We start from the raw sequence: 27,442 nt of genomic DNA on the forward strand, positions 1-27,442 counted from the left end.
CTGGAGAAAGAGGCAGCTGCCCAAGCCCAGTGTGGTGCAACTCAGGGCTGAGGAAGCCCTGATGAAAATGATAGATGTCATGGTGCAAAGCAGCTGCACAGTGGAGCCACCACGCTTGAGGCCAAGCCAGAGGGATTAAACCTTCAGCTGACTCAAACAACTGTGGTTGTAGCGTTCACAGAATGTTCTGAGTTGGAAAGGACCCTCAAGGATCATCAAGTCCAACTCTTCAGTGAATGGCCTGTAAGGGGATCAAACCTACAACCATGGTACTATTGGTACCATGCTCTAACCAGATGAGCTAATCATGCAGCCACTTCAGTCGTAAGCATCTACTGCCCATCACATCTGGGTCTGGCTGAGACAAGCAGGGACTGCCTGGGAATTCTGGCAGCAGTGAAGGGCAACTTCAGGATGCTCTAAAAGGGAGACCTGGTGTCCTGCTGACTTGTGCCTTGGCAGAAGATGGAGGAGGGAGGGAAGGAGGGAATATAGGATGGCCAGTCGCAGGTACAGGGGTTTCTCAGGGAGGAAGGGTAAGCTCAGGCTGCAGGGCATCGCTGCACTGCCATTGATACAGTCATAGTTAATGCTTGGCTTGGGGTCACATGCTGCTCCCAGCTGCTTGAGTTTTCCCTCCAAAAATGTGGGCAGTCATTCCCTGACAAGAGGAAGCAAGTGCCTGGGTCACAGCTTCAACTCCAGACCATAAAGAGGGGCTGGCAGAGCAGTGGGTGCACAGAGAGGGCTCTTCCAGGGGGAAGGAATGCCAGGCAGGTGGCTCCTATCTCCACACACACCCCCACCCCCCACGATACAGGAAGGGCTCAGGAAGGAGCAGCAGTGGCACTGCTAAGAGTAAGGAGCTTGGGGGATGGTTTAGATGTCCCTATGTGCACAGGCAGATCTATCAGGCATTGAGGCAGCATGTGGTGGCAGGCCATTCTCACTTTGGAGGATGAAGAACCATGCACAAGTTGCAGCTAAGTGAAACTCCTCCTAGGATTAAACTAAGAAAACGAGCCTGGAGATCAGGAAGAGCTTCTGGGTAGGGAGATGCGCTGAGTGTGGGGTCAGGAAAGCAGTGTGTGCTGGGGCACACAGCTGTGTACAGTGGGCACACCAGGGACTGCTGCTGCAGAGCCTGGCACTGCGCCGATGAAGCGGCTGGTGTGGCTTAGCAGGGCTCTTGGAACCCCACTGCACCATGCCAGCAGTGCCAGCACTACTCGGCTTTCAGGAACTGTGAGAATACAGAAGCGTTTCAGCTCTCAGGAAAAGCGAGTTTCTGCTCCTTAAGAGTGTAGAGAGAAAAGTGGAAGTGCCTTGAAGTCTAACCTAAAAGAAAGAACGAGACGAGAAATCCTTCTCTTTTTTTTGTTCTTTATATAGTTCTTGCACCCATCATGTGATTGTCTCCAGTACTCTGAATCACAATTGTTTTAACATTCGGCATTGACAGTAAGAGACCGAGGGCTGAAAGCAAAGGATGACTTTCCCGGCGAGGCACATCGTTTAGGAATCATACCGGGTTTCCCCTACAGTAACTTATCTGCGGGGCTCAGGCAGAAGCAGCCTGATTTCCCACGAGAGAGGGAGCGAACTGCACGCAGGCATTTCCAGAGGGTTTTGAGCTTTAAAGTGTCACTCCCCCAGAGAGGCTCTCCCACCGCTGCCGCCACGTTGTGCCGTGCATGCCTCTTCCACTTCCTGCTGCCGAGCCAGTTCTGCCGCTTACCTGGGAGAGGCAGGGAGGGTGTCGTAAAAGGAGGAAAAAAACCACCCAGCCGGCTGAGGAAGGAGACCCGGGCACGCCCGGAGAGCGGCGGGGAGCGCAGGAGGCAACGCCAGCCCTCCCGCTTTCCTCGGTCAGCTCAGAACGAACTTCCCTGGCCCGCAAGGTAAGAAGTGTCAGCGATGCTTTCTCGGCTCCTGTTTGTAATTAGCTGCTGACCCACTTGTGGCTCTCAGTGGGGCTTTTTTCCCCTCAAATTGCTGTCTCGCTCGCTTTCTCCCCCTCTCTCCTGTAATGATAGCCTGAGCTTCACAAATGGTTACAACGTTTCAGCCATTTCGCTGCAGTTTGTTTGGATTTTTTTGGGTTTTTGTTTTTTTTTTTTTTTTTTTTTTAATCAGGAGGGGTTTGGGGTAAACACTGGGAACGGACACGCCTGATGTCGAAATGTTGTCCTGCCTATTTACGTAGTTGCCTGGCAATGCCTGGCAGCCAGGCCTGATCCCGCTCCCGCCCTGCACGGCTCTGCAAGCTTAAGGTGGTTTGTTGGCCGAGGCTTCTCCTCCCCTCCCTTTCCCTCCTTTCCCTTCCCTTCTCTCCTTTCTCCTCTCTGCTGCCTTGGGGCCGCATAGGATAGGTCCATGAACCTGGTGAGGGAGAGCTGACTGGAAGGCGTGGAGAAAACAGGATCACAGATCCCTTTTGCATTGTCCTCCATAGCATTGGTATTGAAACAGTGGGAGCAAGGTGGTAGTATTTATTCTTAATTAGATAAAATCAGCCATATAAAACCCATTAACCCAGTAACTAATTGTTTCAGGATACAGGTTTTGTAGGGTCGCCATTGACTGGGCAACAAGAACAGCACATCTGGGCTTACTGGTCCTTGACCACCACTGCCCACCAGATCAGAAATTCCCATTTCCTGCAAGCTCTGGGTGGGTTCAAGGCCTGAACTGGTCACATCAGTGCAACTGCAGGCAGGCGTCAGTGCCCCCCCACCATGACTAGATAGGCCTGTGAACCCCACAGCTGGTGATGCCAAAGACGGGGGTGCGAGGGGCACAGGCGGCAGGGCTGGTGCTGGCGAGCATCTGCCAGTGGAGCTGCTGCCTGCAATACCTCTAATGCCTCTGAGGCTGGGCTTGCCCCTGCTGAGTGCTGGCAATGTCTTGAAGCATGCTGGGGTTTTTGTATTTTTTTTTTTTATTCAGTTGGGTTTTCTTTCTGTCTTTCTAAGGCAGGAAACAAGGCACGTGCAATTATGCTGTTCATGTCTGTCAGTGCCCCTCACCCCCAGCCGTGGCTTTTGAAGTTTGGCAGAGGGTACATGTCTGAAAGATATACATTCTGCATATTTCGTGACAACGAGTGAGGCTGTCCTCACGCCAGCTGAGGGAGAAACGTCAGGTCTTCTCTGCAGCCTCCCACCGCCCACGCACCCCTCATCCCTCGAACTGCAGAACAGGGAGAGTGGTTGGGGATGCGAAAGACATCAGCCCCATGAAATACTGGAGGTTCTTCCTTATTAGGAACCAGAATCCTCTATGTGAGGCATGAAGCTATAGGAAAGCAGGCTGAGGGCATTTATGCCTCTCGTGGTGGTCCCTCCATCCCACCCCACTCAGCCAGCTCCAGGTTTTATGACAGGATTTTTAGATGTGCCAGGGCCAATGGATATCCCACATTGGGGTTTATTCAGTGCTTATGGGAGTTTTATTGCCAATGGGTGGGAAATAACCTCTGGAAAACAAGCGCATTTTTAAGAATATCTAAGGTCACTGCAGACATTTTCATATTTCACAAAGTTTAGAAAACTGACAGGAAATGCTGCCTATATCTGAGATGCCTGTTTGGATCCTACTTGAAGATGTCGCCCTTCTAGTTTCTTACTACTTATTGCCCAGTATTCCTATTACTTGTATATTGACATCTACATTAAAGAGACAAAAAATATCAGGTCTACTCTTTGCACCATGGATTGCCCAGTGAAGCAAAAGAGAACATGATGTTTGCCATGCAGGGAAAATTTGAAGTATGTTCTCCTAGCACACGTAGACTTTCATGCCATGGCTGCAAAAAGTACTTAAGAGTAACCATATAGTCAGTGTGGAAGAGGAACATTGTTTTCCTATTCTTTTGCCTACTTTTTCCAGAAAGTATAAAAATAAACATTACCTGCCCTAGATGCCTAAAAATCTGGTCTAGGAATGTGACACACTGCCTTAGTCCTTGCTGTATAGGGTACCCAAGGGAGAGGGTAAGCGTCTGTGATGACAGCAGCCAAAATTTTTCATGGTGAAGTGTGAAACTCTGGAGCTTGGATTTCTTTGGCAGTGTTTATTTAGGTTATAGACCCAAGAGAGTTCCCACATTTGCACTTTCTCTTCCTAAAAGGATTTCTCTCTGAGATTTTTTGAGGAAAGTTGTGTCTAGTGCTTCTGTAGAGAAAGCTGCACTTAGAGCAAGGGTACTTACACACTTATGCTTACCTAACCCCACAGCAACAGCATTCATTGCAGTCTCAATGTGTGCATCTTTACAGCAGCTTGCAAATTCTGCATCCGCTTACTCCCATCCTGCAGATGGATATCAGCAGCACCGGGGAGCTTAAAGGATTCAACCAAAGTATGCAGGAATTATTTGGAAATCAAGAAATTTCTGTCTATCCCCACCCCTTGTGATGTCAACTTTGCCTTAATCTCTACCCATGCCATTTCAGAAATGCCGTGACTAGTGAATAAAAAACCCTGTCCTTGTGTGTTGTGCACCAAGGAAGGTGAGGTTTCTTTCTCATCTTAATATTTTCTGTTTTAACAAGGTAGACAAATATAACTTTGATCAAAAGAGCAAAGGTATTTTCTCCCTTTCCAGAAGCAACAGGGAGCACTGCCATGCTCAAGTTGTTTCTTCATGACGGAAGGTTTCTAATCAAAAGCAGATAGATGGTTAGTGTGTGTTTTGGGACAGCACATCCTGACAAGTCTTTGTGCTGGGAAACAGATGAAATACCTGATGGATTTTGCAATCAGCTGCAAGAAAACAGCACAGATGAGCCTGAGCCCAACACCCTCCTGATGGAGGCCCCTTGCCTCCATCATACAATTTTTAGGGGAGTTTGGCCATTGCTTCGAATTTGGGTACTCTACTCACCTACAGAAGAATTTGTTCCCCTTCATTTATCTCTCCCTACAGCTTCTGAGGAGCAGCCATGGCCAGCAGCAGCAGGCTGTGAGCAGGAGGGCTGGGCGGCCTTTCCTGTCTTCCAGGCAGGAGTAGTGAAAGAACCTCTCTAGGTGTGGGAAGCCTCACAAGGGAGCTGGGATGGGCTTCATCCCAGGAGCTTGAGTCACTGAACACCCACCCACAAAGGTTATTTGCTGAGTTAATGCATGGTGCAGAAATGGGTGTATCAGCAGAGGAAGGAAAAGAAGGAAAAAGGGTTGTTTAAGGAGCTCCCTTGACATTTTTTTGCAGCAGTACAGGTCTGGATACTCTGTCCCTTTAGGAAGGGCCTCTTCACTTCATTAAAAGCAGAAATATATGCAACAGCTCCAACTGGTTATCAGTAATCTCCTGAATAGTCATAGGTGCGGAGGGGATATTAAATTCTTTAAGCTTTCTGGCAATATCATGATCTGACTTGAAGCTGCAGCGTGTTTAGAAATGAGATTGGGCGCAATCTACTCTTTCCAGCAGTCTCTGTGCCAGAAAAGGGATCAGGCTACAGGTTTCTGAGGGTATTTCAATATGCTGAAGCATTCCTCTACCCTAGTTCTTCAACACGGGAGACCTAAGTGAGTAATTTTTCTGTCCTGTGCATAACTATATTTACAGGATAAGCTAACTAGAAAAGTCAAAAGAAACTCAGCAGCAGAAGGCAACCTAAAATACAGGGATAATGGACTTGGTGTCGGGTCTTTTTCTGAAAGCCAAGGATCTTCAGCTGAGCAGAAACAACACCCTGAAGTACTGCTGTTGGAGGAAGATGTTTTTGAATCATCTGTTACATTTCCAGCAGTGTGAGGATTTCTCTTGGGAATTCCCATCCACATACCATTGCCAGCATTGCTCAAAAAGTGTTCAGCATGTCCTGGGGTTAATTTATCCTTGGGACTATCTCTCCAGACAGAGCTCTGCTGTTGTAACAGCTTCTCTCTCCAACCAGAGCTACTAAGGGAGGAGGAGGATGAAGTCACATTTCCCCCTTTTTTAATGCCGAAGCCCTCACCCCTTTGGTGCCTCCCTCCTTGGCCCTGTGGGAGCAGGGGCTGTGCGTGGGTGTCAAAGCTCAGCTATCCTGCATCAGGGTCTAAGCAAAAACCTGTCTAAAAAAACTAGAAGTTTTTGCAGGTAAAAAACCAAGTGATGGAATGTCTTTTCTGTCTGACTAAATTATTTTACTCATATATTTGAAGTAATTTTTTTAGCTTATGTTACACAGGAAGGAAATAAGGCTCTCATTTAAATATTAGGTCGATTTGGCAGATAAAGAGGCATTTATCCTTCCAGAGATTAAACTAATAGGAAAGACATTTTTAAACTATTCTGAAGAAAGACATTTTAAGAATTTTGTAGATGATCATTTGCAATAGTGTAATAAAGTCTTAATATCCCTCCTTCAAAAGGCAGAGTAAATACATTAAATAGCAAACTTGAAGAAAACAAGTTTGAATTTTCCCTGCCCATGTTGTGCCATTCATTAGAATCATGTAGCCTGTGCATGATCCATTTCACTGATAGCCAGATGTTAGCAATGCAACTAAGAAAAAAAGACCAAAAACTTTGGAGGTTATAGCCTCCAAAGGAATTTAGTAACTTTTAAATCCCATCTGACACCCAATCCAAAACCAATTTATTTCACTAAGCTCTGGATTGAGTTCTCGGTTTCTCCACAGAAATCTGTTCTTCCTTTCATGGTGCTAAACTAAAGGATATCGAATACAGAAGATCTGAATTCGAAGTATTTTCTAGCATTTTCATCCAGCTACTTCAGGGACCATCAAAGAAGCATTTTAGTGTATGAGGTATTGCAAATTTGTTTCTGAAAAGTCTCATTTGCATGTGGCCAGTTGTCCCCAGGCCACAGCTGAGCTTGTGCTTTATGAACACCAGGGTGAATTTTGCACAAGTTTACTGGAGATGGTCAGAGGGAAAATGAGAGTTTGCAATGTGATTTGTGCCACTGGAGTGCATGTCATTCATTTTACAACCAAATGGACAGAGATAGCCACAAGTTGAAGCATGTCTGAGCAGGCAATTCAGGGCCAGATGATCCAAGGGTCAGGTTTACAAAGCTGTTATGATGAGCAGAAGACAGATGGTTTGTAGGGTGTTTGACACCTAACCTTCATAGGCGCTTCTCTAAGCCTATCAGGGGACCACTCAGCAGCTTTATGGCTTGATTCTTGTAAATCTGACTTTGTGCAGTACTACCCTGTGAGTCAACACCACAAGGACAGTCATCATTTAAACTGCCATCTGACCAAAGGTCCCAGGCAAAGGACATTTTGCCACCTCTGCAGAGCACAGCACAAGTCCCTGTGTCATGGCCCTGTGCTGATTCTGAGAGCTCAAGGTTTTCCCTTTCCCATCACATTGGTTGGGACTGTCAGAGAACCATGACTCAGTGGGCTTGGCCAGTGTTTGTGATGTAGTGTAGAGGGAAAGGGATGCAAACCACAGGGAGAGATATGTGATGGCGGTGAGCTGACCATCAGGGTTTAAAGCCTGGTCGCTGGTATGGGAAGGAGCTGGTTTGGCACCAGACACAGCGCTCTCGTGCAGGGGCTGCATCTGTGGGAGCAGCAGCGTGTGTGCTGTGTTGGTGCAACTAATAGCTGCTCTGAGGGTTTGCCTACATGGGAAAATTTGCCAGCATAATTATCCCACTGTAGTTATCCCAGGATAACTCTCCCTGTGGACGTGCTTAATATAACATAGGGTACTTACGAATATATGGTAAATCTTCTACACAGATGGGTTTTAAGTTACATAGAGGAGCAATATTTACATTGCAGCCCAGCACTAAAGCACAGGTTTTCTCCTACTTTCCAGAAAATGTTACACCCAGAATTTTCTATGTCAGAGGTACTTTCAGGGGGAGGTTGTGTCATTTGATCTGATCAGCATGAATGTAAAGCCTCACTCTTGCCCTCTTAACATGGGGCACAACATTCGCTTTTACAGAACTGTTGTGAGAGCCAGGGTGAAGGCTGGGACACTGCCTTGTACCTCTCTGTGATCCTGTTCTACTGTTTTTTATACTGTGGTCATTTAAATATGTTCTTCATTTAACCCTTCTGTTCAGGATACCGTGACTGAAGTCATTGCTTGAGTGCTTAGTCCACTCTCTTCTGATAACTCTCCTACTTGGGATTTCAGCTCCTTCAATGTGATAGAAGGTAAATGGCTGGGGAAATGATGACCACTGGGCTTATTTCTCTATACTCCATGGTAAGAGATAAAATTTGCTGGCAGGAAGCTAATCAGCACTCTATAAGAGGATGAAGATGGCTGCGCTTCCTGAAGCCCACTCAGCATTTACCCATCACTGCTGCTGTCGTTCTGAGGGAGGGTGAAGTAGCACTGTCCATCATTGGGCATCACTTGTCTGGACCAAATTTACTGACAGCACTCCCAAAAGGAAGTGATAACTTTGATTTGGGCCCATGTTTGGGCCCAGGTCAATTCTGAAGGAAGGGGGAAAAATTCCGAACAGTAACTAATCTCTCTAAACTGCCCTTTAATTTTCAATAATTTAAAATAACAAGAGTCATATGATAATAGGCTGGATGAAGTGGTATGATAAAATAAGCAGCCACAATTGGAAACAAGCTTTGGAGTTGAAATTACTCAGCTAGGTGTGTGGTGAAGTTTAGATCTGAGGCATCAGCATGAAGCTATTATTAGAAGGTCAGGAGTAAAATAATTGCAAGTGATTGAATTCCCTGGATTATGCCTAAACCAAACCGCCAGACCTAAGTAGTTTGATCTGTTGTCAGGTGCAGAAATTACCTTTGAGAGACAGTCCATCTGCTTTTGCCCATCTCCAGTCTCAGCAGGAACAGTAAGTTCCAGAACTCCCATAAAAACAATTGATTTGCACAACACGATTTCCAAAACTTTAACTGGTATTTCTTTTTCAGACAGAGTTATTTTAGGATTATTGTCCATGTGAAACTGTACCATGTTCACAAGAGCCCTTTCTCTTGTTTCCCAGCCTGCTGAAAAATCCTGGCCTTGCAGTAAGGCAGCTGACTCGCTTCCAGTTCAACTACAAAACTTGGAAATGGCCTCTGTGTCAGGTTAGTCCAAATTATAACTCTGTACTAGCCACCTTTCAGCTAACCCTCTACTTTTTTGTTTTTCCAAAAGTCACCCAGACCTTTCTTGCTGTTTTCTACCATCTTTTTAAAAAAATATTACAATATAAAGAATATAAAGAATGCATACTGCTTTTCAGTACTCCAGCTCACAGTCACTGAATGATGACTGAGGATAGGCGTTTGCCTACATGGCTGTCCATCTACAGTGTTTCTTCTTTCAATTTTTCAGGGACTTTTGTGGGACGAAGCATACCAGTTGAAGTGGATGAATCCATACCATGGTCCCAGTTACCTGAACATGTCTTGGAAAAGGCTTTGCACCCTTCTGGAGAGGATATGGAGGATGAGGAGGCCCAGAGGCCATGTGTTTCTCGAACACCTCAGCCTGCGGCCGATCCATCATGCCTTTGCAGAGCACCAGCATATCATCAGTCAGCACCGTCTGTTGAGCTGGACAGCAGCTTGTGGTCAAAATATACTGATCCTGATGGAGATGGACACTTCTGTTCCTCCAGTGAATCAATAGCAGGAGTATTTCCCTCCAAGAGGCATCTTACAGCTATGGACAAACCAGGCATGCAGCCAAGATCACAGCTTTCAGCTGACACCAGGCACAAATCCAGTAAATCAGAGCAGATCTTGTCTGATGTTCCTGAGGACTCATTGGAGGAGAGCAGCCAAAGGAGTTCACAGTCACAGCAACCCTCAGGAAGCAGACACCCAGCAGAGCTGGGGACTGTGGATACAGGGTACAACTCCCAGTCACAAGACGTAATGGGCATCAGGCACCTGGAGCCCCCCTTACCGCTGGTGTCTGTACTGAACTCCCAGGACCTCCCAGGACCACTGATCTCCAGAGAGTTTTTCGGACCTGAGCACCAGCAGTGTCCTATGTGCCAGCACTTGCCCCATCCCAATGCGCCCTTGCAAGCCCCCGGCTGCTTTGGGCACCAGTGCCCGGCAGAGCAGCACCCCCAAGGCCCATGTGAGTAGCACCGCTCACCCTGCAGGAGGTTCTCTGGGTGTATCACAGCCATCGCTCACCCAGGCAGTGTTTCCCAGTGTGGCATGCAATTATTAACCTCTTTAAGCATCTATTTTCAGTCCTTTTACAATTTCAGGTTTCTGAGTTATGCAGCTGGACTCTCTGATGCAAAACCTCTGAGCCAGATAAAAAGTTAAAGAGATCACGGTTACTCATAAATGCAGGCTAATGATTTTGCCTAGAAACTAGCCTTTGCTGGTCACGCTGAGCATACAAAGCCTCTCCCTGCTGTTATTTCATATTCTAGTCATTTCCTTCCTCCTTGCATCAGTCATTCGGCAGCCTCCTATACTGACTCAATTCCTGTTGTTTTCATAGATTTGCTTGCTCCCACTTGGATCCCCAAAGTTGAGAATTTCCTGCCAGGATCAGGGTGGGAGGTTACCCTTGATCTCTGTAAATAGTATCCCTCAGCACTATGACCAAACTCACCCATGTGTTTTATTTCTATGTGAAAAGAGCATGACATCCATCATCCTCCTTTTTTTCTGTTGTGAGCTGAAATGAAAGCTCATTACTTAAAATGGAGCCCTCTCAGCTTCTGGTGATTGTATCACTGAATGCTGATGTGCCTCCATCAATATGGGTGTTTTGGCTCTTGGAGACTACACACAGTTTACAGCTTGCTATTAATTAGTATTCCTTTTCAGTCTCTGAGATTTTTATCTGTTACGAAGTGAGCTTTGAACATTCAACAGCAATATAATTGTTTTAATACAATTTATATTACATTAGACTCATGAGACCCCGACCTGTTTTGGGCTGGCTTTGTAATAAAAAGCTGTAAGCCTGTGCTGATAACCCTTTATTATTTTTTTTTTAACCTTCTGTTGACTCTACAGCTGTTTAAAGAGTTTTGTCATTCCAGCAATGTGCTATAATTAGGTATATGAAAGAGAGGGGGTTTCAGAAACTCGGTTTCCAGCTCTAATTTTGGAACTTCATAAAGGGGAAGGGGCTACAGATGGACTTTCAACAGCTCCTACAGCTTAACATTTGGAAAATGTCCTCTGCTTTTCTTTTTGTACCTTCTCCTTTCAGTTCAGCTTTCAGCAGACAAAGAGCTGGTTGCACAACACCCCTCACTATTTACATCCATTTACCTCCTCCACAAGTGGGCATCATGAGAAGTAGGACATTTAACTGAATGGGGACATTTTGTTTGAAAGCAGGAACTCTGAAAGGCTTTCTTTAGAAAAATCGCTACCATTTCAACCATATCCAGAGGGCAAAAAGAGTAAAATAAACTCAGATGGCTGGAGCAGATTTGGTCAGGACCAAGAAGCTGGCAACTTTACTCCTGTTTCTCACATGCCTGGTACAGCATAAATCACCTCGACAGCTCCTTGCGTTTCAGATAATTGTTGGGCAGTGGCAACCCACAACAAAGCTCTGCAGTTTGTATGTTGCAACATGCCTCCCCTGGGGAATAGCAATTGTGCCTGGAGGCTCTAAACTGGCTCCGGACACCTGCTATTTGAGATACAAAAGCAAAACTGCTTCTGAAGTCAAAGAAATTCTCGCAACAATGCTATGTGCCCAGGGATGATTATTTCAGGTATCTCTATATGAGAGGTGTGTCGGTGTATAGGGGCATATTTCCCTGGCCACGTTGTGCTTTGAAGGGCAGTGACTTCACCATTAAAGTGCTGTGGATCAGACAGATCCAAAGGAAGCCAGTGAAACACTGGCCTTAAAACCTCTAAACCAAACTGAGTCTCCCAGATCCCTTCCATCTTCCCTAGAGCTGGTCATGAGGAATCCATGAGAAAACCATATTGATTTGTAATATTATTCTCCCAGCCCTTTTCACCCTGCCCTGTTGCAAACAGTTAAGAGGGGGAGTGGGAAAATCTAAAACAATCTCAACAAATGCAATGTTGCCAACTCACAATTTCATCAGGAAAGTCTTTGTAATTATAGGGTTGGTTGGTTGGGGGTTTTTTGTTATTGGCCTCTGGAATTGGACTATTTAATCAAAGCTTTGTTTTCTTTCTTTTTTCCTTCACTTTAAAAAAAAAATGATAGTCCTCACGCTGCTAGGGAAAGGAAAGCATGACCCCAAAAAAGCTAAAAGGATTTTAAAAAAATAGTTTTGGGGGGAAAGAGCATTTGAGTAGTGCAGCTTTCAGAATCAACTCTTAACACCTTAATCAAGCAGTGCTAGTAAGCACTGCCAGGCTGGACTTTGATCTGCACACAGCAGTTTGAAGGTGCATGGAGCTGCTGCCTAATGAAAACTGCAAGCAGAAAGACTGGGGGGGAAAAAATTACTGTTCCCCATTTGAAAAGCAAACAGCTTACATTGCTTTCTCTTTCAGTTTATGCCAACAGTTCCACTGTACATTAGTTATTGAACAGCATTATGTGCTTGTGCTCAGTAACAGTGAGGGATTTTTCAGAATTACTTGAACAAAATCGTCACTTTGGGCTTCCCCTGCAGCCTCCTGGATGGCAATGGGAGCAGCAGCAAGGCCTTAAAAAGTCACTTCAGCAGAAAATTCACACAGGGTGAAGTAACAAACTAAGAGATTACTTTTTCTCTTTTCATTTACAATAATCACGGTCTGTTTAGCCTTAGTGTTGCAAACTGATTTGTTCCAGGATTTTGCATCTGCTTTCATGAGAACTTTGGGATGATTCATTTTTACAAGTTATTGCCAAAAAAAAAATTTAAAAAAACCCCCAACCCCTACTGAAAAACACTGAGGCATGGTAAGTGCAGGGACAAAGCAGCCCTGAATGTTTTACTGTCAGTTGTCCCAACAGCCCAACCCAGAGCGAGGATCTGAACCATGCCAGGTTCAGATGTGAATGGAAAATAGAAAGCTTCAAACTATAAAATGTTCCTTTATCTGGCTTCTTCCAGAGTGAGATACCTGCAAATGCCTCCAAACTGCTCAGTTTCCTGAGATATGAAGGAGGAGGTGCCTGGAAAGGAATAAACACAAACTGAGGCAAAAATGTGTTGGCTGAAATGATAGTTGCTGCCTTTATTTTCTCACCCTCCCAGACGGCAGAGCTCCTTACCAACATTTTGTACAGACATCGCAACCACTTCCTCCTGTTCCTGGACCTTGCATGAGAGTTATCCGCCCAGCCCAGCAAGTCATCCCAAATTACTCAAACCTTCGTGCTCCCAAGGGCACTGGAGACCGACCACCACCCCAGAGGACATGCTCCTCCCCTGGTCCTCCTCGATTCCCGTAAGTATGCCTGGGAGCACTGGGGGTTGGGGAATCTGGAAGCTCCAGCCAGTAATTCTGAATCCTTGTACTGTGAGTGTGCCCGGGCTGCAGGGGGGCATGTGAGATGCTGGGTCGTTTTCTTTATTTGCTATTTTACACCCAATGGGGGCCTGACCTTACCTTAGAGAACTTCAAAGCCAGATACCTGATATGTTGTTACAGCACACTCTGAAATGCACACATTAAGTAAGATAAATGCTTGAAGGTTAAAGGGATGAAGGGTTGAAAAATATCTCAGTTGAAACCTTAGAGCTCTCCTGCTCAAGGGCAAAGGTCAATTTGGTGGCTCACTGTGGTCTTCAGCTTTGCTCTGTACCAGCCTGGGACAACTCAGTCATTGGCTTCCGGTGATTTCCTTCTTCTCTCTTCTGTGGTGCAGAGAAAAAGGGAGAAAACCTCATCAATTGCTGATATATCTCTGCACTGCAGTTTGCAGCCTTTTCTATGATTTTTCATGTAGTAGTATAACACCACACATCTGGCACTTTTCATCCAGGGGTTTTTGACTGGTTTTCAAATATTAATTTACCAGGCCTCATATCCTTATATGTACATCATTAGCAGATGGGAAACCTATCCATGCAGGATTTTTTACTTCCAGAGTCTGTTACCTAAAAACAAATTGAAGCTTCAGATATTGAGGATATTTGAAATCAGACCGTTTTAAGTGCCACAATACTTTCAGTGGTGTTAAACTTACAGGCATCCGTGCTTGAAAATGTCCACTTATGTGACATGGTCTTGGCAGGAAACTGGGAGAATAGGCAGGACAAAGGAGGGCAGATGACTGAAAAATTGCTCTGCTCTGGCCTATGAAAAGTTAGGGGCTGTGACAGAAAAGTGACAGCAAGATAAGGCAATTCTCTCTGCAGCAGAGAGAATTGCACTGAAGAGTTTGTATGGAAATGTAAAAATGTCGGGGAATAGTGGGTGTCCTTTGCAGTAGTAAAATTTAAAAACAGACTCATAATTTTTGGCACGTTTTTTAGATAAAGTGAAGTTTGGGGAAGATCTGTAAATTAGCCACAGGGTAGGTTTTTTGTGGCCATTGTTGAGGTGCGTTTTGCTTTTATATGCTAAGAGATCCAGAGTATCCGGGGTCTGTCCTGTGGCTGCGTGACTGGTGTTTGCAAGCTGATTCCCGGAACAGCAGTTATATGTTGGTAATATTTGCCTATAGAGTATTTTGTAACAGAAAACATCTGCACCGAAATGAATAAACCAAATCTTAATGTGACAACAGAAAACATGCTGTGACCAGCCTGTCATCATTCATTTAAGGAAGGCTAAGAAAAAAAGAGAGTGGTCTTGACTGACTAAACATCACAGCTCTGTGGGGAAAAGCTCTCAGAGAAACCTAATGCTCATCCAACAGATTCAACCCAGCAGATTCCCAGCACACCTCACATAAAAATCTCTTAAACTGTGAAGCCAAAGTGTCACAAGACAGGAACTGCTAAGCTTCCAAAAACATACCTTTCTATCTGTTCACTACAATGAAGATGTTAGGCAAGATTATTGCACGTCTGGATCTCCAGTCCGTGACATGAGAAAGCCTTATTTGGGTTTTGCCATTCCTGGTCAAGAAATTAACTTTGTATCCTTTAGGAAAACTTCGTGTTTGTCCAGAACTGGAGACCCTCCAGAGCTGGAGGTGGAGTGCCCTTGTAGCCCCATTTTTCCCAATTCCCACCTTGCTCTGTGCCCCCTGTGCTGCACAGGATATCGTAAGAGCATGTGAGGTGCCATGAAGCACCCCTTAGATAATGGGAAGAGGTTACCCAGGGCCACCCTGCTCCCATATATGCATAACAACATCCACACTGCACTATTTCTCGCTCAGAAATGGCCTTTGCTTCTGCTAATTGCAAGATGAACAGCTTTCAGCTATGATGTGACTTACTTCCTGTGATTGATGTTGCTTCAGCAATAAACTGCTTCTTGAGGTAGACTGTCACCAAAGTATCCATTCAAAAGATGCTGTAATAACTTAGTAGCTATGCTGAGTCAAGCATCTCTACAAGAACTTTTCCTAGATAATATGTAGATCAAGTTCTTAATCTGTTATTAAAAGAATAAAAAAATTCTGAAATTCTGAATTTTGCCTGAAAAGAAGTATTTTTAAAACCCCCACTTGCTTTTCTTTGTAGAAACCAGGTATACAACCAGCTGCCTAATGGTCAGATGCCACCCAAGGCATGTGGCCCGGATGAAGCATGCGGTTGTCCTTCTGACAATTTTCCATCTCCAGCTGCTGTCCCAAGACCTCTCAGTAACCCTGCAGCCAAGGGAACTCTCAGAACCAGCAATTTGCCGGAGGAGTTGCGTAAGTGGTTGGTTAGCAAATTTGTTCTGTGCAAGATTTTACAGCACAGACTAACAATTTTAGGTGGGAAAGCTCCAGAAGAGGGAAGGGGGCAGGAAATGGCAGGGGGAATGACACTGACACAAAGACAAGAAAAGAGTGAGTGTCATCACATCTGTAGGGTGTGTCTGTGTTCTGTGGGATGGAATTATTCCCTTGAATACTGAAAATGTAATTGTCATTGCTTGTTAAATTAAATTGCTTGTTATTTTGTTTACAAAAAGTAAATACTGTTTAGGTTGTTTTCATGACTCCTTGCTAAACAGGATGTGCCTCTGAGGCAGGAGGGGCTGAAGCTTACAGTAAAAGCCTAATAACAAACAAAGTCCTAGGGATAAAGCATTGCTGCCTGTCCCAAATGAGACAAATATGTTGAGCCTTGAAGCCAGTTTCTCCCTGACCTGGTGAATGGAGAAGACTTTGGGTCAGGAACCCATGCTGAGGGCAGCACAGATTCTGGCTGAGGTGCTTTTATTGCCACCAGCCCCACAAACACATTCACCTTCAACTCATACAAGAAAGTCAGGTTTCAGAAAAATGAGTTCCTTCTTAATGCCAAGGTGGCTAGTAGGTGAGAGGTACCATTGCTAAGAACCCTCCACATCTCCTGAGGTTTTGATTCTTCCTTTTGTCTTCATTTTGCACATCACCTTTCTACTCCAGAGAGTTGCATCTCTCTGGCCTGTAGGAGTGAGTTACAATACCGGGTGCCACTCTTGGATATACCCTACTTTATCAGTTAGATGGAGGAATTACTGGATAAAACAGTGTCATTTGTGGCACGTGCTCAGCTGGGTTAGATTAGCCAGTTGGTTTACCCTGGTGCAAATCCATGATTCTTTAGTTAGTATAGAAAGCCCTTCCACAAGGGCAAGGACAGCTGAAGGCCTTGTTGTCATCAGCTATGCATCCTGCCTGCAGAGGGGGTTAATGCTGCTGCAAGGTGAGGCAGTGTGGCATAAGGGCCCCTCCAGCTCCGTATCAGATCAGTGGAGTCTGGGGGAAAGTTGTGCTGGTTGCAGCCAGTGCAGGCAGCAGGAGCTCTGGGTGAGAGCCCAGCCTCACTTATGCCAAAGGGCCGGGGAAAAGCAGTTCTGGCCGCAGGGCACAGTGAGCAGCAGAGTGATGTTACCCTCTGCGGCTTGCCAGCAACAAGGCAGTAGGACCTCAAATCTATGGCAAGGTTCTGTACAGGGGGCAGATTTCAACACCAAGGCACTGCACTACCCCACATGCATTTTGTAAATAATCCTAAGAAACCGAAGTGGGCAGAACCTGCAGTTCTGGAACAGCAGGAAAAGGAGGGCTGTGACAGTCTCACCCTCTGAGTGGTATATTTAAATGTGTTTCATATTCATATGGACTTTCTCTCCCAGGCAAGGTCTTTATAACCTATTCAGTGGACACAGCAGTGGAGGTTATGAAATTTGTGAACTTCCTGTCTGTAAATGGATTTCAAACTGCTGTAAGTATTCCTTCCAGAGAAAATTAATTTCAACCAGGGAAGAAAAGAAACATTTTTTTAAAAAGCAGAGGCTATCCATTTGAATGTTCTTCTGTTTATCATCACATTCTGTAGGTTAAAGAAGATACACAGAATGAACTAGCCTTGGCTTTGCAAGTTGTAACTTAAATTATTTGCCTTTTTGTTGATTCATATTTTAACTGAATTTTATGCTTTGAAATGTGCTTTAAAAATGACCCTGGAAAATTTCATTTAGTGCCACCAGATACCAGATGGGCAATTGTATGAGGTTTTGTGAGCTGTTCCATTAAGATTGTCTCATATTTGATCTGTAATATCAATATTAAAAAAGGTCAATTTTCATGTTCCTCCCATCCCAGCTTTTTTTTCTGTGATGCTATTACATCGTTAGTTCTTCAGACGTGAATACCTTTCTGCTAAAAAATTATCTAAAATGAAATGAAATAGCCCATCTCATGGTTTCATTTGTTTTGTTATACTTTTAAAAGGGATTCTAAAATCATTGGCCTGAAAAGGTCTGTGTCCCACTGTCTAATCCCATAAGCCATTCAAATTTTTACTGAACTTCTCATGAGTTTGCTTCGACACAGCAGCTCTCTCTAAGGGATCTATCCACAGAGGCTCTAGGATTCAGTGTTCATCAAAATCTTGATTCGTATTTTCTTATTTCAGGAGTATATGCTATCTGACCCCTCAACCTTCACTCTTTGGCTCTAATTCAGGAAACCATTTAAGCAAGTGACTGTCATTAAACTGAATGAGACTCGGTGGGGGGCTTTGCACACGCTTATTTATTTTCATGAATCAAAGATTTTTTTTTTCCAGAGACTGCAATTATACTTCTCTCCAGCAGTTCTGTACTATGACCAATTCATAAGAAAGCTTTGGGCACCATAGAGTTACAGAGTAGAAGGCTCATTAATTTGCTGCATGGGCAACTCATGGACCCTGCTGCAGAATAATAAATACAGCAAAATGGCCCCAATGCAAAGAAACAAATATGCTTTCTATGTACAAAAAGGGAAAAAGAAAGACTTAAGAACAGAACATGACTCATCTATCAAAACTTGGAGAAGTTAATACTTCCTCCATTGGTCACAGTCACTGATTTCTGGTTTCTGAGTTTACTGGGCGTGCAGAGAAGCGAGTAGTGTTGGTCATATTCAGTCTATGAAGTCCTCCACTGCTCTGCTGTCGCTGAAGTCTGGGTTACTGCATCCAGTATCAGTGACCTGGCTGACTTCCACCACACACCCTGAACATTTAGTTCAATATGAAGCTAAAACTTCACACTCAGTATACCCTTGCAGCCAGAAGATAGTGGGCAATTGCAGCTATACAGATAGAGAAAGTGGGCAGCCAGCCATCCTCATGAGATGTTTAGAGTGGCAAAAAAAGCCACTTTGCAAACATCACATATCTAATGTTCACCAGCATTGTTTTTTTCTTGTTCCATCAAGTGAAAAAATGATTGGGAGCTGGGAGCTGGCAGGGCAGGGCAGCCAAAGGACCGACTGAGCAGGAGCCCAGCAGTGTGCCTACAGCAGCCCCTCTGTGCCTGACTGGTGCCCATCCAGCTCCACTCGAAACTGCAGGGAAAGGGGAGAAGTTGTGCATGTACACATTTCTTTCCTAAGGGAATCGGGCATGCATGTTAGAAACTAGAGAAAAGAGTAGGTGCCATATCAGTGCCATCAAATGGAAGGAAAGGTGAGAGGATGTTCACCATGGACTTTCATTCTCTTGCAGATTGATATCTTTGAGGACACGGTACGAGGTATTGACATCATTAAGTGGATGGAGCGCTACCTAGGTGATGTATGTAAGGGCAATTTAACCTTGTTCATAGCAGAGGTGACCTGAGGAAAATGGTTGAATTATAGCAACAGGGACAGAATCAAAATGCAAGACTATTGTCATCTTCCCTGCCCCTACAAAAATGGCAGAGGCCTTGTAGAGAGAGCGTAGGCAAATCTCACTCACTTCTGTGTCTTATGGTCCCAAAGCTCTCTCTTTAAGAAATGAAGTGCTAATCCTGGAACTCTTGCCAAATTCCAATGCTGGCTGTTACATTCAGCCTGAAGCTGCCATTGGACAAGTTGTTCCTCCATCTCCTTTTTAAATTGTGGGGTTTAGCTATGTTTGGTTAAAGTGGTATCTGTATTTCATCCCAGATTGCATAGTTGTGGCTAATGTTCATCCTTCTGACCTGTAGCTTTTAAATTGCTATCTAAAACACTGAAGGGTTCTTCTGGATAAACAATCCTATATGTATACTGGAAATTGGTATTCTGTTGGTTGATAGATTTGTTCTCATGACTTGGTATCTATCTAAGCAGTAAAACATAGATTTATCTTGCTGCCAGTGCAGTTCCCTGCAGCAACAACTTCCTCTGAAGTTCAATTGAGCGGTGAGTGCACATCTTTAGGATTAAGCCAAGTTGGTCACATTATACCGGCACAGCTGGACGCAAATTGGTGATTCTGTCGCTTGAGACATGTCATCATGGAGTGAATTCCTTGGATTCACACCTTGCTGAGTAGCCACCAAGCCTCTGACTCACTCTGAGCAGATCTCTGTGGTTCGGGAACAGCATGGAAAAGTGGTGGGCTCTCCCTGGCCTGAGCAAGAAAGCTTAACCATCTGACAGCACTACACAGGTTTCCTGAAGATATCCATCAGGACACCTTAGCTCATGTACTCAAGACATGGTACAACTGCATGCAGAGCCAGCCTGGGGCCTCTGCCATGGAAATGCAGTCATGCCTTTTGGAGTTTCATCAGGACAAATTACGCTTGGTCTCACCATGCATAATGGAGGTACTAAAACTAGAAGACAGCATGAATTTGCTTTTGCCAAAAACATCATTACCACTTAAAATACAAACTGGCAGATCTCCTTTAGGACTCTGGCATGGTCAATGGGAGAGACAAGTATGTGCAGAGAGCAATTCCATGCCTCCACATGAGGATCTTTCTCTGACTGGCCACCCTAGAAATGTTTGGTTTGCTCCATTTACTGTAGAGGCACTTTCTAACTTCAAAACCCTTACACGTGTGAGGAGGAAGGGACTGCTTGGACACAAGCAGGGAATGTATGCAACTGGGCATGTGTCTTTCTAACCCTCCACATCTGTAAATGCTTATATGCATGTCAGGCATGAGCAAAAGTAATTCTGGAGTATGTTAAATCAGTGTAAAGGATAATGGTTCCTTACCGTATTTGACCCTGTGATGGGGCAAATTCTCTTGATGTAGCACAGAAGGAAGGAGTTAATTAGGTGCCGGGCTGACTATGAGCCACAGATTTCGAAGCCTTACACAGCCTAATGTGGCTGTGTCAGGGATGAAAGACAGGCCCTAGGTAAACTCAAGTAGGAAGCTTTCATCTGCCAAGCCTCTCCACTGGCCTGCCATTAAGGAGGATAGATGTTTCCCAGATATGAAGGATGACCCCTCCATGGAAACCTGAGCTCCAGTGGGGGGCTGGGATTAAAGAGGTCACGGGCTGGATCCAGGCTGTCCTAACAAGGTGGAGGAGCACTGCTTTCAGCCAACTGGGCGAGGTGGGACAGAGCTGCTAGGTACCCCTAAACCTGCCCAGGCCATCCACAACAGCCCACCTCTGCACACTTCACCACTAAGATCAGCAAGAGAAGATGTCATTTCTGCTGCTGAGAGCCCTCAGGGTAGCTTCCATAGACCACTGCCTTTAGTGGCTTTTTGTATACAAAGCATAGATAGCTAAGTAGATGCACTTTTACATAAGCTGTTGGAAAACATTTAGGTCTGAATTTTAAGATAAAACTTTTCTGTGTATGCACATAGACACTCTACACTGAAAAAAGTAGATTCATATTACAGAGATTCCAAGTGTAAACTGGTAGCTGCTAATATATCTCTTGACATTTAGATTTTCTATATTATGAGATCTCGAGAAATAATGAGGCGAATGAGTGTATGAATTCTCCTGTATTTCCTGCCAGAATGAATGAGATCCTCTCATGTTTGCCAAGAACACAAAGATCACTTAAAACACAAACTGGCAGATTTCCGATCTGCTTCTACCAAACACGCTGCGTTTCCCAATTTCATAAAAGTGCTTTTCTCCCTAACAGAAGACGGTGATGATAATCATAGCAATCAGTCCAAAATACAAACAGGATGTGGAAGGGGCTGAATCCCAGCTGGACAGGGATGAACACGGCTTACATACTAAATACATCCACAGGATGGTAAGCAAGGACATGCATTTGCTGTTTTACAAAGACTCTGTCTCTTCTCAAAAGACAAATCTGTCTCCAAATAGCAGGTTCTTTGCTTTGTTTTCCCTAATCCCTGTAGTTAAACACCCCTCTTTGGAATTCATTAATCCTTCCTCTCATCAGATCAGCTCTGTATGCTCATTAACATCTGCTAAGAGGTTCAAGGGAGAAAAATCCTATTAAAGGTGCTCATCTTATTTCTCCATATTCTTTATTGTTCCAGGGTTTTTTCCTTCCTTCACCTTCTTGAGCCCTTGTATAGCCCTGAGCACAATCTTATCTAACAGTGCCTGACCTTCCTCCCTATAAACAGCCTGTGTTGTTCAGCCATCCCGGAACTGAGGTATTTTTTCAGGCAGCAAGGCTGACTGAAAGGTGGAATTGCAAAGCAAAGGCCAGAGGTGCAAGGGGGGGTTCCTGGGAGGTGACAGAGGACCAGACACCCTCTCCACAGCCTGTCACAGGATGGACATTTAGCCCAGAAGATGCCACAGAGCCATGAAACTGATCCTTTCTCCCTCACTTTGCAGTGTGCTGCCTTTCTCACCCTATAACCCATCTGATTCCATAGTTTCGTCCTGCAGTCAAACTTCTCAGAAGCTGTCACCAGCAGATGAGCTCTCAGCAGTATTTTGCTGTCCTTATCACCCCTGGGATGCCTGTGTCCAGGGCCATGGGGAACAGGCTGGGTCCTAGCTTGGACACAGACCTGGCCTATGGCTGAAGTCTTTCACCCTGTTGGAGACTGAACAGGGGCCTTAGTCAAGTCAAGCTTCATCAGTTAGAGATGGATTTCGTGGGATTGCAACTGCAGCTAAACCCATATTTATTTCATACCACAGAACTAAATGCTCAAAAAAGGCTGACATCTTTCCTATATCATTTCTGTAGTAATGAAGAATCAGATTAACTGGCCAAACCAAACCAAGTCCACCAGTGATAGATCAAATCACTTAACAGAAGAGCAGTTTAAGTAAGCAACAAATATTTTTACACATAGGGTTCAGATGCATGCAAAAAAAAGTTATCATGGTGTTACAATAGAACTGGCATTTTGTTCTATTCTAGATGCAGATCGAGTTTATACAGCAAGGAAGTATGAACTTCAGATTCATCCCTGTGCTTTTTCCAAACGCCAAAAAGGTAAAATACATGCATGCTTATAAAGTTGTTGCATGATTAACTACTTATTATTTTGATCACAATGCACCAGGTGAAATCTTAAAACTAAAACACTCAATTTCTTGGTTCTTAATACCCCACTAGTAATATTCCAAAGCTCCATTTTACATTAAAAGTTTATAGTTTTATGTACATACAAATAAAAACTCTTTCATCCACAATATAAATCAGTGCATAAATGTATTTCTGATGATGAACGTACAATAAAACTCCAATTGCCTTTAGCATTGAAAGAATTTAAATGGGGAGAGACAATCTATCCAGGAAGCCTGCTTTTTATATTAACCCTTTTATAATTTTGTCCAGATGTAATGCCGATGAGTGAGATGGGCAAGATTTATGACTGATGTGAAGTGAGGATCTGGAAAAGGGTGTGTTGAGAATATAAAAATAAAGAGTATAATAAATATTAAAGTACTAGGCTGTTCTTGAACTTTGATGGGCCCATCAAAGGCAAACTATAAGATTTTTTAGGACTTGCAATTTCATCTGCCCTCCTTACTTGTTTTCAAGACCCATTTGAGAATAAGAAATAAGTAATGCAACAGATTCTACCTCACTCTGAGAGAATCTCTTGAATTTTTACAAGGCCAGAAAAATTAAATGACTTCATATATAGTTGAGAAATAGCGTTCTTACCCAATCTCATGCATTGGATTCATGTTCACTTTTCATAACTAAATGCTGTGTGCAGTATTGGGTAGCTGTCATGTTACCCCCAGGTAGGTACGGCTGCACTTTGGAAAAGTGTGGAAATTTCTTTATATTTCCTTGTGTGACAAGATTTTGGAACGTCGGTCAAAATTTAAACAATGTTATCAATGATTATAGGTCTGTGAAGTCCCACTGCACTTCTGGATTTTAGTGTAATAAAATTATTTAGGCACCAATTTAAGCTCGGAAATTTGAAAATACATCCCTGGGTTTGTAAAATATGTGAGGTCCTTTGGAATGAACGGTACCTCTGGTATTTCATATAATCCCTTCCTGAATGGTCTCAGTCTGGTACTTATCTTAAGTGTGAAAAGTTGGGAGACACCACTGGTGGAAATTGTGCAGACCAAAGGCAGGGAACCAGTCACATTTTCACTCAGTCTTTGCAGCTTGATCGGGTGGAAAGGGCAGGATGGCTCCTAACCTTGGGGCTACTTGAGTGCCCACCACATGAACAGACCCTACACCCTGGTTGCAGAGAAGAGTGTCTCAGGAGGCACTGTAGCTGCCTTTGGGCTTTGAGACAGAACAATAAGTTATGTTAATTTTGGCTGAACATTATTTATTGGAAGACTATTTAGCATATAGCAGTGTTTCTGTCAGACAGAGATCTATAAGGAATTCCCAAGGTTGGTTTATCCAGCTGCCTCTATCGAAGCAACAGGCTCCAGGCATCCTTCCTGCCTATCCTCTGTTGTCCACATCACCCTTCAGTTTTTTGAGGTGCCTTTCTCATTACATTATGCAGATCAGAATTTTTTACTGCCATTAAGCTTTCTCCATGTATTTCTTTGCTACATCACCTACCTTCATCCAGCTAGTTAATGATAATGTAACTGAGGACGTCATGGGTGGAAGGAGAGCACCAGAGCCTGAACAAGCTGCAGTAATGAAATCCATAGGCAGTCAGAGAAAGTGAGGTACCTGAAAAAATGCCAAGTATATGTACAATTGGATGGTGTTGGTGGGCAAATTATTTCAATTTTGTCTTTTATACTGTGTTTTATTTGCTCAAGTAGCAGTGGAAGAGAGCAGAAAATGGAGGTTTGGAGGTTTCATCTGGGGATGTGGCTATTAGATGAGTTAATCTCATACAAAGCACACCATAAAGCACTGCTGGTATGTGAAAATTAGTCGACCTCCAACAGGAAGAGATCTATGTGATCCAAGGAGCGTTCATTAGGAAACTGAATAATGAGGGGGCAAAAGCACAACACACAATTAAGGTGGAACTGGGATTTCCAGTTTCCCATTGTACACTGCTAAAGGAGACATGGGTCTTGCTGGTTCAAGGTTTGCATCGCGGCAATCCACAGAAATATGTCTTCATCTGGCCACCTCATGACCATTAAGCCATGATTGCCCCATGCTGAAGGCTCCCTCTGGCAGAGTGGAAGCAGCTGGATGGGTGAGATGAACAGGGTTGATGCCAGGGAAGCCAGGACATCTCAAACTACAGTCTGCTGTCATAGCCCTAAAACAGTCCTGCCCTCTGCACTAATACACTCTGCCCTCTTCCTACCAGTTTAATCCTCAGAGTTACAAATACTCCTTCTATGGCATAGAGAGAATTTCCTCTCAGCTTACAGATACACAGCCAAGTTAAAAGAATTTAAAGGACAGTAAACCATTTTCCCATTACTCCCACCTGTAATGACAGGTGTCATATGGCAAGGAAAAGCCCCTTTTTCTCTCTCCCTGCTCCCCTGGGTAAAAATAGCAGCTATAGTTACCGCTTCACACACCTTCATCAAGTTAAAATTACTGATTAATGTGCAGGTGCTTTTTGCACTGGCTTCATTATGGAGGATATTAAACGAAACTGCAGGAGCAGTTCTGGAAGAAAGGTGCAGAGTCTGTCTCTGGATATATAGTGCCTCTCTCATTATATCCCCACTTACTGGTTTCTTACCTATAACATATTTCCCACACTAATTTCCATCTTAACTAATGATTTTCCATATGGACCTATATCAAATCCTTTTCTGAAGTCCAGACCAATTATATCTAATGCATTTCCTTCCTCAAAAAATTGTAGTTTCTTATCAAAGATAGAGAGAGAGCTCTTCAGTAAATGCTTGCTGTATTTCATTGCATTTCCTTCTATAGCTCTTAACAAGATTTAGTAAAGAAACAAATTTCATGTAACAATGGTATGCGCATGCATGCAAACACAGTCATCTTTTTTTCTCCCAGTAACATCTGAATCACTTGGCCAATTCCAAGCAGCTTTGTCAAGAGTACAATTCACAAAGACTAAAATCCATTCCTATGCAAAAAAAACCCTAGCAGGTGGAGGCAAGAAATCTTATTTGTTCTCCTAACGAAGGGAATGCTGTGGGATCTTGCCTCACAGTGAGGTGTCCACCTGGTTTAAAACCTGCACTTTAGGGAGAGCACTGACCAAAGCCTATACTTTCTTGAACACTGGAGGAAGAGGAAGGTCAGGTTTGATAGATACCTCTGCCACTCACGAAGCTGCTTGTTCAGAGGCCTAGGTGAGTTCAGACTAATGGGTGTGTAGGTGCCTGTGTGACTTACCTCTTTCTTCCTATACATAAATGCTATAGATCTAACAAAGTGGTTGCAACCATTAACACAAATCGCTCCCTGAGCAGGGAAAGCAATGCAGCTTCATTCCTACAGCTGTCCAGGCCAAGGAAAAGACATCCAATTTGAGAAGCATGATACTTGGAAAAGAAAGATTTGGACTGCAGCTAGATTGTTTGCTGGTAGGCAGGACATGTGCTGCCCATGCCAGGGCATCCCCTGGCGAGGTGCCAGAGATGTGGTTCACACCAACATCTTTTTGCTCTGTCCTCTTGGAGCCAGCTCCACTACCTTGACAGGAACTGTGCTGCTCCTAACAGGAGCCACCTTGGGAAAACACTGCCTGCTAAATGAGAGGTCCAGGGAGCAAGTGCTGGATGTCCTGGCTGCTCGTGTTGCTTACCTCCTTTCTCACTTTGGTTGTGTTCTAGTATCTTTAACTTCAGCTCTCCAAAAGAAATCTACATCTCATGGTGACCATGAGCTGGTTTTGCTCAAGGATCAGTCCATCTGTTAATTAATGGTATCATAATAGCCCTTCACCTCTAAACATCCATATGGATGTCCATATGGAAACCTCACAAGGCTGTGGAAACATGCAAACATGAAGTCTGAGCGGGTCTCTCTCCATCAGCCTGCTGTCACTCTCTAGGGCCATTGTGGTCCTGGCTTCATTATGTTAATGGGCATTAGCCAACCCCTATGAAAGACTGCACCTTTCCCAGGGTGTAAGGAGTGGTGGAGGTTTGACCCTGCTAATCTGGAGATGCATTAGTCTCTCCTTGAGCTCAGCATCGGCCTCAACCTCCTGCTCAGGAGGTGGTCAGAGAACACCATACTTGGTGAAGGAAGGTGCAAGGGGAGGGTGAGAGGGCTACCAAGATGTGAAATGCTCCCATGGGGTCCCACTCTTTCCCTATTGATTCTCATTCCAAGGTTGAACATGTTGTGTGGATCCTTTAGCAGCTACTAAGGTGGCAGCCTTTCCCTGCACAGGACACTGAAATGTCTCCCTTCTCAATGTTTATTTTCACAAGCCTTTCGATGCCTGTCACTGAGATGAGACTTCCTTTGAAATGTGAAATTAGGCAACATGATGGCAGAAGAGAAAGAGAGACAGGCAAGCTGTGAGATCACACAAAGTTCATTTATTTAGGAACCCAAATACAATTCTGAAGCCAAATTAAAATTTCTTGTTGTTACAGGAAGTGCCTAGAACAGACAAAATGAAATCTTGCTTGGCAGGGCCTGACAGAATCTGCAAGGTTCTGGTACAGATTCAGGAGGATTTACGGGATTTAGTGTTTATTTTCCTTGTTTTTTCAGGAACATGTGCCTACCTGGCTGCAGAACACCCACATTTATAACTGGCCAAAGAATAAGAAGAACATCCTTTTGCGGTTACTGCGGGAGGAGGAATATGTTGCTCCTCCAATAGGCCCTTTACCAACACTCCAGGTTGTGCCGTTATGAACATTATAACTTAAACTGTATGTTGAGCGGTTGCTAAAGGGTTGTTCCTG

General features: G+C 44.2%; 1 protein-coding gene across 5 annotated transcripts; it reads left to right on the top strand.

The window, feature by feature from the left end:
• The first annotated feature begins 1,615 nt into the window (after positions 1-1,615).
• On the top strand, positions 1,616-27,442 carry TRAF3IP2 (TRAF3 interacting protein 2). 5 transcript variants are annotated; one of them, XM_051792182.1, is made up of 11 exons: positions 1,807-1,901; positions 8,046-8,139; positions 8,958-9,042; positions 9,293-10,048; positions 13,122-13,314; positions 15,507-15,682; positions 17,098-17,186; positions 18,957-19,025; positions 21,327-21,443; positions 22,542-22,616; positions 27,246-27,442. In XM_051792182.1, the coding sequence occupies exons 3-11, from the start codon at positions 9,027-9,029 to the stop codon at positions 27,390-27,392; spliced, it is 1,638 nt and encodes a 545-aa protein (XP_051648142.1). In that variant the 5' UTR covers positions 1,807-1,901; positions 8,046-8,139; positions 8,958-9,026; the 3' UTR covers positions 27,393-27,442. The 5 variants fall into 5 exon arrangements, 4 of the variants coding, with proteins under 4 accessions (XP_051648141.1, XP_051648143.1, XP_051648142.1 ...); XM_051792181.1 differs by lacking the exon at positions 8,046-8,139 and having other exon boundaries at positions 1,616-1,901; XR_007905246.1 differs by lacking the exons at positions 8,046-8,139; positions 27,246-27,442 and having other exon boundaries at positions 1,616-1,901; positions 18,957-19,020.

Source organism: Manacus candei, unplaced genomic scaffold (assembly GCF_025592945.1).
Source record: "Manacus candei isolate 608988 ecotype Guabito, Panama unplaced genomic scaffold, ASM2559294v1 h1tg000034l, whole genome shotgun sequence".
Taxonomy (NCBI): domain Eukaryota; kingdom Metazoa; phylum Chordata; class Aves; order Passeriformes; family Pipridae; genus Manacus; species Manacus candei.

What these genes read in the sequence shown, in the direction of transcription:
- TRAF3IP2 (XM_051792181.1), top strand. Translation starts at nt 1,695, where the DNA reads ATGCCTCTTCCACTTCCTGCTGCCGAGCCAGTTCTGCCGCTTACCTGG. An exon ending in TGGAGCGCTACCTAGGTGAT is followed by an intron (nt 19,026 to 21,326) that starts GTATGTAAGGGC and finishes TCTCCCTAACAG; the next exon opens with AAGACGGTGATGATAATCAT. An exon ending in CTAAATACATCCACAGGATG is followed by an intron (nt 21,444 to 22,541) that starts GTAAGCAAGGAC and finishes GTTCTATTCTAG; the next exon opens with ATGCAGATCGAGTTTATACA.